The following is a 16463-nucleotide window of genomic DNA, read 5'->3' as shown; positions in this document are numbered from 1 at the left end:
TAATCATCATCAACTGTAGTAATAAAATATTCTTATGTCGGAAAAGTAATTTTGTTTGGTTGTTAAAATCAAAATGAAATCTGTGAGTCTAAAGGTTCTCTATCTAAATACATTTCATTTTATTTAACATCCGAGAAGCCCATATGAAAATAGAGATGCCTGGTATGGCATCCCAACATCAAAAGTCGGAAATATCTGTGGCATCTTGGAAAAATATTCACCCAATCCATACCTCTGCACATTTATGATAGGAACATAACCAACATCAAAATGAAAAGGGAACCCACTGTATGGGAGAATGTATATTTGGCAATGATACATCTGATAAAGGGTTAATTTCCAAATTAATATATTCATACAACTCAACAAAAGGAAGAAAAACAATCCAATTAAAAAATGGGCAAAGGACCTAAATAGACACTTCCCCAAAGAGGACATACAGAAGACCAAGAGACATGAAAAAATGCTCAAAGTCACTACTCATTAGAGAGATGCAAATTAAAACAACATGAGGTATCACCTCACACCTGTCAGAATGGCTACCAATGGCTACCATCAACAAACCAACAAATAACAAGTGCTGGTGAGGATGTGGAGAAAAGGGAATCCTAGTGCACTGCTGGTGCCTTCACCACCCTATTGTCTGTGTCTATGGGTTATGCATATATGCATACAAGTTCTTTGGTTGATTACCACCCACCCACCCACTCCCACCTTCCCTCTGAAATTCAACAGTCTTCTGAAATTCCATGCTTCTATGCCTCTGGATTTATTTTAGTTCAACAGTTTATTTTGTTCATTAGATTCCACATATGAGTGAGATCAAGTGGTACTTGTCTTTCTCTGCCTGGCATATTTCGCTTAGCATAATACTCTCCAGGTCCCTCCAAGCTGTCCAAAGAGTAAGAGATCCCTCTTTTTTACTGCTGCATAGTATTCCATGGTATAAATGTATTACAGCTTTTTAAACAATATACTTCTAAATAGCCCATAGGTCAAAGAAGTCTCGAAAAAAATTAAAACATATTTGGAACTAAATAAAAATGCAAGCACTACCTATCAAAATGTGTGGGATACAACGAGAGCAGTGTTTAGAGGGAAATTTATAGCATTAAATGCATATATTAGAGAAGAAGAAAGATCTAAAAGAAATCATGTAATCTGCCACCTCAGGAAACTGAAAAAAAGAAACGATATATCTGGGATCAGGTCTCGCTAGAGGGCCCAAGTAAGCTGCATGAGGAGGCGGCACCCCATGCCATCCACCAAGTTGTGCCAGAGCTTCTTCCTCAGCTCATACGTATGACCACATGGGTAGTGGGTCCCCTAGGAGCAGCTGTTGGAGGAGTAAAAAGGCTGACTTGATTCCAGGATGGGTCACCTTGGCATATAATGGACAACAGAGAGAGACCAGAGAGAGCAGTGAAGGGGGAAATCTTCCATGTGCAGAAGTTTTGGTAGTGCACTTGGTTATCCACTTTGTCTGGAAAGAGTAGTGGCCTGGGATTGGAATATATATGGACTCAGACAGTGGTAACCAACCAGAATGTTAAGAATAAAATTCCCTTTGCTGTCCTTGGCCCTATTGGGGCATTTGCTTTCTTGATAGTAATACAGCTCTGATACTCTAATATTTTCATCCTTGGCCCTGTGCTCCTCTCTTTCTCATCTGTCCCATTTATCATTAGAAATCAAGGGCTTATCATTGAGGTCCCTACATAGTCCCATGAGTTTCTTTGGTATATTTCCTGCTTCTTTATTGGGACCACTTGTAATAACCCAGTGAAAGTTACTTTTAGTTATTCCCAAGCTTTATAGCTATGTTTCCTCATTGGCAAAAATGTGTCTATAAATTCTCTCTGAAGTCTTTTAAAAATATTTTTTTATTATTGATTTCAGAGAGGAAGGGAGAGGGAGAGAGAGAGATAGAAACATTACTGATGAGAGAGAATCATTGATTGGCTGCCTCCTTCATGCCCCCTACGGGGGATCAAGCCCGCAACCTGGGCATGTGTCCCGACCTGGAATTTAACTATGATCTCCTGGTTTATAGATCGATGCTCAACCTCTGAGCAACACTGGCTAGGAACTCTGACTTTTTTGTGTTCTGCCTTTGTAAAGACTAGGATACATGTCTGACACAGCCAGACATGTATGATTAACTTCTCTTAAAATTCAAATGTCTAGACCTGCTCTAGTCATTTCCCCTCTCCCCCTATACCTTCTGTCCCCCAGAGTATAAGCTAACTGAGAAACAAGACTAATCATGCAGTAAGAGTTTCTTCCTTAGCTGTGAGTGGGACAGAAGTATTCCGGAGCCCCCTTCCTTTGTGTGGGGTGGATTGCACCCTCAGGGGAACTCTTAGGTACCGGGCTGCAGCCTCCATGGTTGACCCCAGGTGTTTGAGCAGCCTGAGGGCAGGTTCCTGATGTTCATTTCTATCTTCTGATGGGCCAGGTGCCAGGCCAGCCCAGCCCAGCTGGCTGAGGCTCTGACCCTTACTCCTCATTTCTGCCGACTTTCTTTGTTTGGACTATTTATACCTTGATCCATATGTGCATTTGGGGGCCAAAACTGGTCAACAGGATGCCAGAAACTCCCTGCTTTCCAGAATGCCACACTCCTCTTGCTCTCAGATCAGGTCCTTCACACTGATGCTGGCCCAAATGGTACACGAATTCTCTACAACTGCACCCGAGTTCACACTAAGACCTTGAACCTGAACCATTAACATTTGCAGCCTGGGTGAGTTCCCTGCCTGGTGCCAGCCGCCTCACCAAGATTCTCACAGTGAGTGCCCACATACCCGTCACTTCAGCTAGTCCTCCTGCTTTGACAAATTAGTCCCCGTTAACGAGAATTAAGTCCAGAGTAGCAGCTCCCTGATTAGATTCCCCACCCTCTGAAGGGTAAAATTGCTGGCAAAACAAGTGACAAATTCTCTAGAATTTCAGCATTTATCTTAACGGGACTTTGAGGATTTAATTTAGGTCTAGTTGTGACAAAAATACCTTGCCTATTTAATAGTTTTGCTGTGCATTATCAAAAATTAGTCTAGGCCTCCATCTCAACATATAGGGTGTCCCCCCAAAATGTATACACACATTTTGAATAATTATAAAGGCAGTGTTTATTAAAATACATTTTATTTTCAAAATTGAGCTATTGGCTGTTAAAGTGTGTATACATTTTTTGGGGACACCCTCTGTGGGTGTATATATATATATAAAATTTTCCCATAATTATATTATTTAAATTTTCCCTGACTTCAGATTTATAGATATTCAAAAGGGTAGGTATCTTCTTTCAAAGCAAGAAAGGTTTAATTATTAACAGAAAACAAATAATATTAACACATACTCAAGCCACAGTGAAATAGTTTTCTGGGATTATAAAACAGAGAACTACTTATATGCCAGACATTCAACTATATACCAAAGGTGGAAAAATATCAGGTATCAAGAACCAATGTAGTCTAAGAATTAGCAGGTAGATAATGGCTTGTAATAAAGCAGTAATTAAATGACTACAGTTATGTTATAGTCGTTAATAACTAAACACTTGTTGATCTTTCCAAGGACAGATAAATACCTTAAAATGTATTCTATTTTTTTAGAATTTTCTAAACTAAGATCTTACATTTGTAAATATTTACTCAAAATCACTAGCTAACTTATACAAAAAAATATATTTTTGCCTTCTTCATTCCTGATGAGATTTTTCTGCGATAACTTTACATTCAGACATTGCCAGTTGTCGACCAATATTTCCCATTGTTATGCCTCCAGCAAAAAATATACATGGTAACCAAGAGCAAACATAGAGAAAATCTGGAGAAACATATTGATAAACACCATTATAGACTAGCAGTTGAGAGACCAAGGTTGCCAAGAAAGCAATTCCTACTCCAAGGCCAAAACCAGTTCGAGATCTATCAAAAGTCCACCACAGTCCAATGGAGAGTGCAGCCAGTGTGAGACAACTGTATGTTGTTATCAAAGTCCCCTTTAGCGCTGGCATGATTTATACCAACAAAGGCGGCTACACATCGCATTACACTGGAGCACTCTCTCTTTTTTATTTTTTTAAATTTCTTTCTTGATTAAGGTATTACGTATGTGTCCTTATTCCCCCATTACCCCACCCCCCACCCCCTCGCTCATGCCCTCACACCCCTGTTGTTTGTGTCCATTGGTTAGGCTTATATGCATGCATACAAGTCCTTTGGTTGATCTCTCCCCCTTACCTCCACCCTCCCCTACCTTACCTCTGAGGTTTGACAGTCTTTTAAATTTATGTGGTTCTCCTAGATGCCTGTCGATGCAGGGGTATAATAACCCAGTCACCGCAGAAATCCCCCGCCTCCACCATCTTCTAAAATCATTAGCTAGCTTAATCTCTTCAGTAAATTACACCTCACTTGGGCCGATATTAAATTTTACTTTTATTCTGTGGCCCACGGATACATTCTGGCTCTGGATAATCCACAGTGGATGATTGACACACAAATGAAGAACCATTTGCATGTGATGCAATCTGGGAAGAGGCTAAGTTGTACAACTTAGCACCACCTAGAGGCAAGCCTATAGTTCAGAACAGGGACTTTCCTGAGCTCAGTAAGTGGCTGAACTGATTTCCTTCAAATCAGTACTCAGTTAAGTGAGAAGCAATGGCTAGGATACCTACTGGCTGATTCCCCCTCATCATGCTGGAACAATGACTAGAATTTAAGGAATAATATGTGAAGTAAGATAATTTAAGACCACCAAAGAACTGACAAGGGAACCGGCTGTTTGTCCCCAGAAGCCATCCTGTGTTCAGTTTCGATGGATGTCCACCAAAGCAGAGCCAATGGTGGGCAGACTGAAGATTCAGGGCCCTCTGTTTAAAAACTTCAACCTAAAGTACCCCAGGTCTGCTCTCGAGAATGAACAAACAAAACTCACATTGAAAGCATCTTTAAAATTCTATACTTGAGCCAAACATTTGGGAATAGAAACATCTAGACAAATTGGAGGCAAAAGGAGGGATCGAGCTGTCTTCTAACTCAGGGTTTCACAAAGCAGAAGCAGGGAGCCCAGCAGGTCAGCAAGTTCTCCGCGCGGGTGAGGGGGAAGCCGCTGGCTTTAATAGAGGTTGGTCTTCTGCATGATGCGAAGGAACTCTTCCTCGTTCACTTCGCCGTCTCCATCCCGGTCCGCTTCGTTGATCATTTCCTGCAGCTCCTCGTCGTTGAGGTTTTCCCCCAGCTCGTTGGCCACGCGCTTCAGGTTTCTGAACGAGATCTTCCCGGTTTCATCATCGTCAAAGAGCCGGAAAGCCCTCAGAATTTCTTCTTTGGTGTCTTTCTCGGCCATCTTTTGCGTCATCACGGCCAAGAAGTCGTCGAAGCTGATTCTCCCGGTGCCTTCCTTGTCCACCTCGGAGACCATCTTCTTCATCTCTTCCTTCTTGGGCTCGAAGCCCAGCGCTCTCATGGCCACCTTCAGCTCCTTCACGTCGATGGTCCCACTCCCATCGGCATCGAAGAGGTCAAACGCCTCACGAACTTCTTGCTTCTGGTCTTCAGTGAGCTCGGGCTTCGGGCCCGCCTTTTTCTTCTGGCTGGTAGAGGCCACACTTGGCTTCCTAACGCTGGAAGCCATCGTCCGTCCGGCAGCGGTTACCTTTTTAACGGTGGTCCCCCTGCTCGCGCCCGGGCGCCCCCACCTGGAGCGCGGGCGCATTCGTTCCCAAACCCTGTCCGTGCGCTCTCCCGGGAGGCCCTGCTCACCAGCCTTCCGTGGCTGCGAGATCTTATTTCGCTCTAACCCGCAGCTCCCTGAGTGATTACCCCGTTTCCACCAGCGGAGACCCGCTCTGGCACGGGCTGCCTGTCGCCACAGTTGTCCTCCATAGCGCACTGGCACTTGCTCCTCTTCCCAGGCCATTTGTCAGAATCTGCAGAACCAGGTGTATAGGGTTATTGAGAGTCCTCCCTTCCTTTCCATACTAGTTTTAAAAAAAAAAAAAGCCCTCTTGGTCTGAGATTACTCGAGGGTAAATTTAGGATAATCAAGATTGGGTTTGATCCCTTGGCATTAAATGTGGGGGAAGAAGGCGGAGAGAATATTAAAAGTCACACCATGTGTTGCAATGGACATAAATGGAAAACAGATAAAATGGGAAAAGTTATGTATAAAATTTGTAGAAGTTTGTCTCCTGACATTACGCTCCACAATAATAACACTTCACTGGTTTATTTGGCACACACTGGAATAGGAAATGTAATATCCAACTGCATGATTTACTCCCCGTGTTTCAATTTTATATACTCAGTGTAATTGCACTCGAATAGTGGTCATAATTTCATTCACTAGGCTTTTGATTTGCAGAGGCGGGTTGGAATACTGCATTCTGGTGTTCAGGCATTTAAAAAAAACCCTCTAGCAGCACATTACTCTCACTGTTTATCATCCAATCAGGCCGGGCTGAAACCCACTCTCTGATTGCCCTGCTTGGCAGTGGACACGGGCAGATGATGCAGAGCAGGTTGGGACTCAAAATTGCCTCCTGAGAATGGAGAGGCAAGAGGAAACTGGAAGCCTTTTAAATAAAAAGAAAGAAAAAAGTAAGCCCATAAAGGAATTGCCTTTAGAATTGCTCTATATTTCTTTAACTTTTATTAACAGTTAAAAAAAAAAGCTGACTTTTTTTTTGCATTATTAAAAAAAATCTCAATTTATCTCTACTTAACCTGTTACAAGAGGGCATTTTCAAGAATTGTTGTTGTTGTTTTTTTTAAACAGTTTTTGTATCACCAGCATCTAGAAGAGTGCTTGACATATACTAGGCAAATTAATAAATATTTTTTGAATACATGAATGAAAATTAATGTTGGTCTTAAAATACTTCTGATTTTTCAAAATAAACAAAAGTCCCCAAAGATTTAATTATGCTAGGAGTATTTTACAAATTTTGTGTTGTTTTTATTTTTTAAACTTTAAAAAATTATATTTTTATTGATTTCAAAGAGGAAGGGAGAAGGAGAAAGAGATAGAAACATCAATGACGAGAGAGAATCATTCATCAGTTGCCCACTGCATGCCCCCTACTAGGGATCGAGCCTGCAACTCGGGCATTTGCCCTGACTGGGAATCGAACCGTGACCAGGTCCTGGTTCATAGGTCGATACTCAACCACTGAGCCACACCAGCTGGGCTGGGTTGTTTTTATTTATTTTATTTTGAGAGACTGTGTTATTTTTAAATTAGTGACCAGATTTTGTTTACATGGCATGCTTAATTAGCCAGGTCTGACTACCTGCCCTAGCCCATATGTGACTTAATGGACAGAGGGCCTGGGCACAGGATTTCTAAAGGTCAAAGAATTTTACTTAGGATCCTCACCCCCACCCCAAGCACTTGTTACAGAGGTGTTAACTTGGGCAAGTAGGCACTCCAGCTGCTTCCAACACTGCCAATCCTGCTGCTTTCTTGACCAGGTCAAAAAACCTGGGATCTTATCCTAAACCCATGCTTTATTACCTCTGTGCCCTTGAGAAAGTCAGTGAACCTCCCAGACTCAGTTGAAGCATCTGCAAAGTGGGTATAAGAATACAGCTTTCTGTGCATGTTCAGGGAGCTACTCCAGGGACAGTCCTCTAGTGGGTCAAAAAGGGATGGGAAATTGTTAGTTGAAGCTGAATTCCTCCCAGACATTGTTCATTTCTTTTGACACTGCTCCTTGCCCAAATTCAAGCCAAGCTATGCTGTGTTGGGAAAAAAACTGAAGGATAGAGGCTGCCTTATACAGAGTTACATTTGGGACAAGCTGAGCTCTAAGCACCATGGTTGTCATGGTTTCCAGATGTGTGCAATCAACAGTCACAACGTAGGGCCACCAAGAGCTCCCTTTTTTTGGAAAAAGCGCTCTCAATCAGAGCCAGCTCTTGGTGGGGAGTTACTTTATGTTCATAATCTGTCATCTGGTGTAAAAAGGGAGGAACATTTACATTGATTGCATGCCTAGGATTGAACTTGCTCCTCACATTTGCTGTCCTTTTTCATCGTTGCCATCATTTCCCATTTTGCAGATGGAAAAAAAAAAAAAAGAGGCCTAGGAGAGGTTTGTAACATATCCAACGGTACTCGGCCAATAAATGGTCACTCTGGGATTTAAACCTTGGCCTGTCTGAGTCCAATGCTGAGGCTTTGTTTGCATCATGCTGCCTTCTCCAAAAGTTGATACTATTACCAAAATGTAGTATCACTGGGAGGGTGTGATACTGACTTTCTTCCCTAAACCTAACAAGAATTAAATATCTTGCCTAGAAATGTTTTAACAAGATTTTGTAGGATCTCAGACAGGGTTCCATTCTGGGGCAATTCATGGAGAGAAAGAGCAGTATGTGTGGTATTTACGTTCGTTCGTCTTTAAATCTGCTTCACGTCATTCCCTGCTTTCAGCGCCAGGTATAAGTTTAGTGGCAAACGGTCTGGGCAAAGTGCACTTAATTGGCATCAGTGAGAGTCTATATTGCAGTGTGAAAATCAGTTTAATTGCTTTAATGTCACTTTTCAAGTTCTAATAAGACTGATAAAGTAAATGAGATGTCCTGGAAAAATCGATGGATAGGAACAATTTTGTTTCGTTTTGTCTTGTTTCTTGCACTTAAAATTCTTCGTACAAGAATGTCCTAGGTAATATACCAAATCAGCAGTTGATTATCTGAGAGGGGGGAAAAGAGATGGTTGTTTAAATCTGGTCATGGAAGCTTAACAGCTGGGAGGGAGGAAAAAAGAGGTGCTGGAATTTCACAACAGGGTCTGGGGTCAGCTGAGACCGAGAGAAAGGACCCATACAGTTTGCTTATTCTCATTGTTTGGTTTTCTATTTGACTTGCATGGCATGAAAAATGCGAGCCTCGAGAGCCTTTTAAAATTTAAGTTGCACTCAGCAAATTCAGCAAATTCCAGGTACCACCCAAGGCAGAAAACATGCATAATAAAGTTTCTTTATTGCTACCTATTTACTTTCCAACACATGTAGAACAGAGAACATACAAATGCTTGACACTTCTACTAAGCAGGACAACTGTGCCAGGGTGGTGGAGGGGTGACCCCCCAACCAACAATAACAGAACTGAACGATTTATTCTTGAATATGTGAAGCCATTTACAAGAACTGGACTGAGCAGCAAGCGTTTTACAATCCCGGTGGTCTTTGAGTGAGATTATGAAGTTCAGTACAGTGACTCAGCCCAGGACTTTTTGGCAAGCCCAGGAACAGACTTAAGTGTCCAGCCAAGGGCTACATAATTTCTCATTCCACAAACCCCAGAAATAAAGAAATACTCCTCTCAGATATAAAAGCAGACTGTGTTTTAGAAAAGAACTTACCAGAATCGCACTCTGCTTCCCAAACTTTCACCCAAATACTCCTGGTAGGAAAGGAGATCTAAAGCCCTTCCTTGGGACCCAGAGAAACATTTGGAAAAAGCCCCTAACAGCATGAACTGTCTTTATAAGCCCGTGTTTTCTCTTTAAAAAAATGAATTGTTCTGCTCTGTCGCACATTTGCTGGTTTTATGATGGTTTCGAATGACTGACCATTGAGCAAATTTAATTCCCTTGGAAAAAAAAAAAACGCACTGTGCGTATGTTGTGACTTTACGTGTATCCCGAGGACATGACCAGAGGTTAGCAGCACTTACATTCTTTAGAAAACTCGATCTAATGTGGAGCTTGAGGTAAAAAAAAAAAAAAATAAATAAAATAAATAAATAAATAAATAAATAAATAAATAAAGAGCAGCGATGTCTCCTCCCCACCCAACCAAGTTCCTCTCCCCTTATCCACCCTTTGGATTTGGGAGTCAAAGAAGCGAGAGGAAGGACCGGAGGAGCAGAGAAAGGAAGGCGAATGGATCTCCGGAGCATTTTGAACGTGAGAGGTGACGTGAAAAGAAATGCATCCCACAAAAGAACGACTGCCTGCTCATCCCAGAGCCTAAATTAGCCAAGGAAGCTGCATGTGAAGAGTGTGTTTAAGGATTGCTTTGATGGAAACAAACGGAGAAAAGACACAATCTATGTGGATACAAATTCAAAGCAGAACCTCGCAGGATTTATGATCCAGCAGTTCACCACGCTGTAAGAAACGTGCAGAGGGCCCACCGAGTGCAGGCGTACAGAAGAAAATGCAGAACCAAGCGGCCTGGGAGTGGCTTACCTGGGTTTTTAAAGTATCTCAGAGGCTAAGCTGTTGGTTTACTCTTGGGTCCACCTTCTTTCATTCCCTAAGAGACTTCAGCTTCTAAAGCTGACTCCTCTGTTAAACTGAGGAAAATTTTCCGCTCACTGAAGGTGGAAAGGTCAGAAGCCCTCGGGGGTGTTAGTAACACAGAATGAGCCAAGTCAGCTGCATGTTAAGAGTGTATTTAAGGATTAGCAGAAACCTTGAGAGTTTGTGCCCTTTTAAAATACATTGAAATTCAAATTAAAAAACAAAACAAACCAATGTGCAGGCCCAAGAAAACAGATCTTGTGGAAAACAGGTCAGGCAGAACGTGGCCCGTGGGCTGCATGTTCTTCCTCCAGCCCTTGTATTGGCCGCTTCTTCTGCTGGGGTTCAGATAGCAAGGACACATTTTAGAGAGAACGACAGAGCCAGAGGGAGAACTGAATTCTAGCCCAAAGTCTCATCATGCCTAGTGCCTTTTTTCTTAATATATTTTTATTGATTTCATAGATGAAGGGAGAGGGAGAGAGAGATAGAAACGTCAATGATGAGAGAGAATCATTGATCGGCTGCCTCCTGCACACCCCCTACTGGGGATTGAGCCCACAACCAGGGCATATGCTCTTAACCAGAATCGAACCTGGGACCTTTCAGTCCGCAGGCCAACGCTCTATCCACTGAGCCAAACCAGCTAGGACATGTCTAGTGCCTTTAGCACAGCATAAATATCTTAGTGACAGATAGAGCATGCTATAGAGACAGCCCCTGGGGGAAAGTGAACTACTGCAGATACAGCAATTTTGTTTAGTTTGCTCCCCCAAACCAGCTTGGAAGGAGAGGAGCCCTCTCTGCTCACCATGTCTCTGTGTCCTTTTCACCAGGTGCCCCTTTGGGCCTAGAGAGCCCCTGTGATTGGCAGTGAGGATACAGTCTTGGAGGCTACCCCTGAGGGCCTGTGCATGGAGGGATCTGTGTAGCCCGGACTCTGACTTCCTGTCGCAACAGCCGTCTCCTCCCCAGCTCGTTGGGAACTGGGGAAACCAACGGAAAATGACAGTGATGTATGCCTTTTATGAAGAAAGGACTTGCATTAACAAAACATTCTAAGAAGTGGATTTCAAATAAAAAGCAGTTCCATGACTGCAATGTACATTTAAAAATAAGCTTCTGAGCTAAATTACAGTTCTACTGCATTTCAAAGTTTAGCAGTTGTGTCAGCAAACAAAACATCAAAAGAAACCAGGAGGTCATGTTCGTCTCTTTTGAGGCAGCAGCTAGAAATCCCTTCCTCAACACGTAACCGTATTCCAGCTCCCTCCTGCTAAGCCTGCAAATAGGAAAGGGGGTGCAATTAGGGCCGGAGGAGCCCATGTCGCTCTCATCCTGTCCAACTGGCACCTGACCATCCCCATGGAGGCTTCTCATTAAGACGTGGGTTAAACATCGTTTGAAACTCAGTGGGTTCAGCACCCAGAATTGCTGGCCTTTCTACTTTCCATCATGTTCCCCATTTGCTACTTTGCATCTGCAAAGTCCTTTCCAAATTCCTTTGGTTTCTGGATCATCCTTATCTGAAATCCATGTTCTTTTGTTTTTTCCCTTTGGCAACACTCAGGATTCCTTTTGCCCTGAATGCTGTGCATGACACAAAGCTTAGAATGGGAAACTGGGTCATTTCTTGTGCTATTGTTTTCAATTACACCTCATACACAGTGTTTGCCTGCCAGGGTGACCTCAGGCCCCATGGCATCAGTGGGAGCCCACAGTTTGTTAATTTTAAAGTTCCCCACGTCCTCTAAGAACAGATTTCATACAGGCGCTTTGAAAAATAATATTTTAAGGATAACAGATGGGAATGAGGCAAGGGGAGAAAGAGGAAGCAAGTGAGCTCTCAGATAGAAACTCACACTTCAGACTCATCTACCAAGTTCAATTGAAAAAGGCGGGAGGATATGCATGTCACCACAGACCTGTCTCTGTGAATTTATCAACAATTGTGAGTAGTTGGTGAGTCCTAAGGAAGTGACAGGCCGTATTTAGACTCTTTTTCTGCATTAAAAGTGAACATCCTAAGTTCCCAACACAGTCGAATTTTAGGAACTAAAGCATAAACAATATATTTTATGCTTACATATTATTCTAAATGAAGGAAAGGATGCTTTAGAATTCCTGATTCATTAAGAATTAATTTAGAATATACAAAAACAAATACATTTGAATTTAGTATGTGGGCACTCCAGAAATTTACAAGGCTAGGATTAATGCCTAGATGAAAGTAACAAGATTAAGAGCATTTTCAGGAATTGTATGCATTATCTTAGTAGAGAGCAGTTGTGGGGGTTCAGAATGAGTCTTCCCAAAAGGTGCCACTCTGGCATGCAAATTATTTCTAGCTGAAATAACCTGGCCTTCCCTTTTGCTGCCTAAAAGAATTTAAAACGGAGGGCCTGCTCCAGGAAGGGAGCTGTCATCATAGGTAACTATAGTCTAATCTGAAATAGGTACAGTAGACAGGAAGGAACCTAGCAAAGCCCATTTGATCAGAGTCCTCTCTGTGTCCCTTTTTTTACAAGATGGCCTAGCAAACATTTATTTACTAAACATTAACTCTTTTCATCCCCTTGTAAATTTGCCGTACTTCCTTGATGTCTTAGACCCCTGCTTCCCCTTCCTGGTCCCGAATGACATATATATCTCATTTTGCCTCACTGTCTTTGGAATTTTTATGCTAACATATTAAAACTTGATTCCCCCCCCCCCCCGTTAATCTGCCTTATGTTATTTTAATAATTGTACCAGTTGGAGGAACTAAGAGGGAAAGGGGGAAGGTTTTCCCATCCCCAACACTGCTCACGGTTTTTCCTGACTGTGTTCATTCCACCTCTGTCAGCACCTATGGCAGCCCCGATGAGGGGAGATATTGCAGCTATACAGCACATTTTAATCTGAAATGAGGTGTCTAAATGATGCTGGTGGTATCTATAAATATAAAAGCCTAAGCGACCGTCCGACCATCCAACGGGTAGCTATGACATGCACTGACCACCAGGGGGCAGACGCTCAGCTCAGGAGCAGCCAAGCTGCCGTGACTTGGCAGCTGTGGTTCTTGGGTGACGCACCTGGAACCAGAGAGGAGGGAGCCTGATTCCGGGGTGCGTCACCTGAGAACTGCCCTCTCGCAATCCGCAATCCGAGACCCCTCGGGGGATGTCGGAGAGCTGGTTTCAGCCCGATCCCCACAGGCCAGGCTGAGGAACCCCACCTGTGCACGAATCCACGCACCCGGCTTCTAGTGTAAATATATAGGTTTAGAACCATATGACCCATGTGCACAGAGCACAAGTGTGGTGGTGGGGAGGCCTGAGAGTGGGCTCAGAGCCTTTGAATGTCAGCCCCACTAGCTACAAGATCTCAGACAAGCTAAACTTCAAATTCCTATAAAATGGGTGGAAAAGCAGTTAGTTCATAGGGTTGCAGTGATGACGTTTAATGAGATAAACCATGTATTTAATACTACACCTGGCCCTCTGGAAATGCTCAGTAAATTTAGTTCTTTATGGTTTGCAAAGCACTTCTGTAGACACATACTATCTGTTCCACATCTCAGAAAGCCTACAATGTTCATTTCATTACCATTTTATCAGTGAAGCAACCCAGGTCAGAGACTCAGCTGTTTTCCTGTTCACACAGCAAGCGGCAGAGCAAGGACTCAACCCGTCTTCCGATCTCCACTCCAGTGCTCTCCCTGTATGGTCCCCCCTTTTAAGCATAAAGTAGGGGAACTTATTTTAGATCTTTTAAGTCCCAGAGAATATCAAAGCTGAAGGCTTTATTTATTTCGATTTAGGCTAACAGGTAAAGCCTGGGTTACTGAGCCAAACCGACCTGGGTTCAAATCCCAGCTCCGGCACTTTCAGGTTGTGCAACTTTGGACAAGTTGCCCCACTTCTCTGTACCGCTCCTCCTTCATGGTGTGGCACAATCTTCCCTTTGGTCACCATATGCATTTTGAAGGAACATTCTACTGTATTTAAGGTTCTGTCAAGTTTAGTCACTTATTAGCTATTAGCTATAAAATTTAATTATTTCATGGGTGTATTTTATATGTAGGCTATTTCAGTTCTCCTTAAGAATTGGTGTGATACATTGATATAAAATAACCATACTTGTATTAAAGTACCATCTTTGCATTGCTTTAGCTTAAAACATACTTTTCCAAGGCAAGACTATGTCTATTTAATAAAGTATTTAGAGGAGCCATGTTTCAGAGCCCATGCCACCCAGTTAACTCAATGATTCAGTACCAAATTGCTGGACCTTTCTTCGGTGTCATGGACTGAGCTGCATGGTGGTGTCGTTTTCAAAGTGATTGTCATGGCTTTCAACTGACTCCTGACACCTACAATTTTTATTCACTGTCTAAAAAATCTCTCCAGTTTGATGTTTACAAAGGTATAATTACCAGACTTTCCTTTTGTATTTGTTTTTAAAAACAGCTGGTTAACATGTGTACAGTCCAAGCTCACCTGGCTAATCAGATAGTTCCAGGTACCAAGCTCCTTTGATATAATTGCTCCAGCCACCCCAGGCTGTTTGCCCTTGGTATGTGGTCTGAGACAGCTCCCGCCACAGGCATCTTAGCCAGCAGGAAGGGAGAGGTATCCTGCCCCTCATAAGCACCATTTCAAGTCCTCTCAGCCCTACCTAATCACTACTATGAGGCCCAGAGTTGTGCAGGTTTGGCCAGTTTACACAGTTGCAACCTGGTAGTACCTCACCTTGGCCCAGGCTCCGAGCCTCTCACTTTTTCTTATGGGACTTCTTAGACATTACAACAAGTACAACCCAATAGTGTAGGAGACTTTTGACCAATGACTTTGACCAGTGGCAGATGAATATCAATGGATATCCCCCCCTTGGGTCTCCTCATCAGAAGATTCTATGGAATTGAGCACCAGTCACCTATAACAGTGCCAACTCAGTAACTTATTCTTGTATTGGCTCTCCCTCCTTCCTTGTGACACTCTTCCACATCACCCTTACTCCTGCCCCCTGGAATCACTTCCCAAATAAACATACAGTCAAGCTTTAACTTCAGATTCTACACCCAGGGGAGCCCAACCTGAGAGAGGAGAGCAGACAAGAGTTCCATCCCTTCTGCTCACATCCACTAACCACATGTAGCTGCAAGGGAGGCTAACAAGTGAATTCTTTATTCTGGGTGGCCACGCGACAAGTTCAAAAATCTATTATTATCGATGAAGACTCTGCACATGACTCATGTGCCTATTCCTCTTAGTTAGACAAATGTGAGTTTGCAAAATACATCTTGGATAAACCAGAGGTTATGACCACTGAACTAAGAGACCTGAGTTTTTGTCCCTATTCTTCAACTTATTTTCTGTGTGGACGTGGGCAAGTTGCTTACGTCTTCTGCACCTATATTTCCTCATTTGTACAATGGGGATAGTAATAACTCCCTTTTCTGGGTGTCTGTGAGAAAACTGAGATTGCAGTCAGGAAATCGCTTTACGACATATAAAAGATGATGTAAATATAGGTTGGTTTTGGTTACTGTATAAGTGTAAAAAATAAGCCAGTGATGAGATGATTCGTTCTGTTCTGTTACTATAGTACCAGACAGATACACCTGCTTGTGATGTAATCCAGTTCACCCATCGGTGGGTGAACGCGCCAGGCCCACCATCCTGGGAAACGATGACCAGCATCCTGTGACCATTTGCTGCTTAAAAGTTTGTGCTGACGTGTGCTCTTGCAGATGATCTCTCTTCATTTCATCATGATTTCTTTCTCTTCCAAAGTTCATCTACTTCTGGAGTTTATCCTTTTAAAAATAAGTCTAACGAGAAGAAAGGAGGTGGGGGGGGGGGAGTGACTCATGATTCTTGTTATATGAACCTGAGGGACAAAACTGCATTCTCTCTCCCCATCAATAACCTAAACTTTCAAACATGTAGGAATAGTTAAGGATTCCTTCTGGACTATTTTAAGGAGCAAATTTATTAGTTCTATAGCATCTCGTAATCCTGAGGCATTTAGGAAAACGACATTCTTTGGATTCTGGAACCCTGGCTGTTTCCTTGAGCTACTTCAAACAACACAGCTTGTGCTGACAGGGCACTCTGTGGGCCAGCAGTGTTGTTGAATTGTAAGTAAATAATCTTGAAACAAATCCGTGGTTGACACACTGTCATATTATGTTTACTGCTCCAGAGGGGGGA

The 16463-nt window shown here is 42.7% G+C and overlaps 1 protein-coding gene and 1 pseudogene across 1 annotated transcript; both read right to left on the bottom strand.

Moving 5' to 3' along the window:
* Positions 1-3703: 3703 nt before the first annotated feature.
* On the bottom strand, positions 3704-4055 carry LOC111823123 (annotated as a pseudogene).
* Positions 4056-5127: 1072 nt separating this feature from the next.
* On the bottom strand, positions 5128-5655 carry LOC102439915 (centrin-1). The gene has a single exon (XM_006102146.1). It carries the CDS (start codon positions 5644-5646, stop codon positions 5128-5130), a length of 519 nt encoding a protein of 172 aa, XP_006102208.1. The 5' UTR covers positions 5647-5655.
* Between the last annotated feature and the right edge of the window lie 10808 nt (positions 5656-16463).

This window comes from Myotis lucifugus, unplaced genomic scaffold (assembly GCF_000147115.1).
Source record: "Myotis lucifugus unplaced genomic scaffold, Myoluc2.0 scaffold_401, whole genome shotgun sequence".
NCBI classification, from domain to species: domain Eukaryota; kingdom Metazoa; phylum Chordata; class Mammalia; order Chiroptera; family Vespertilionidae; genus Myotis; species Myotis lucifugus.
This window is presented reverse-complemented; position numbering and strand designations above follow the sequence as displayed.

Excerpts from the sequence above, each read along its gene's own strand:
- LOC102439915 (XM_006102146.1), bottom strand. The coding sequence starts at position 5,646 with ATGGCTTCCAGCGTTAGGAAGCCAAGTGTGGCCTCTACCAGCCAGAAG.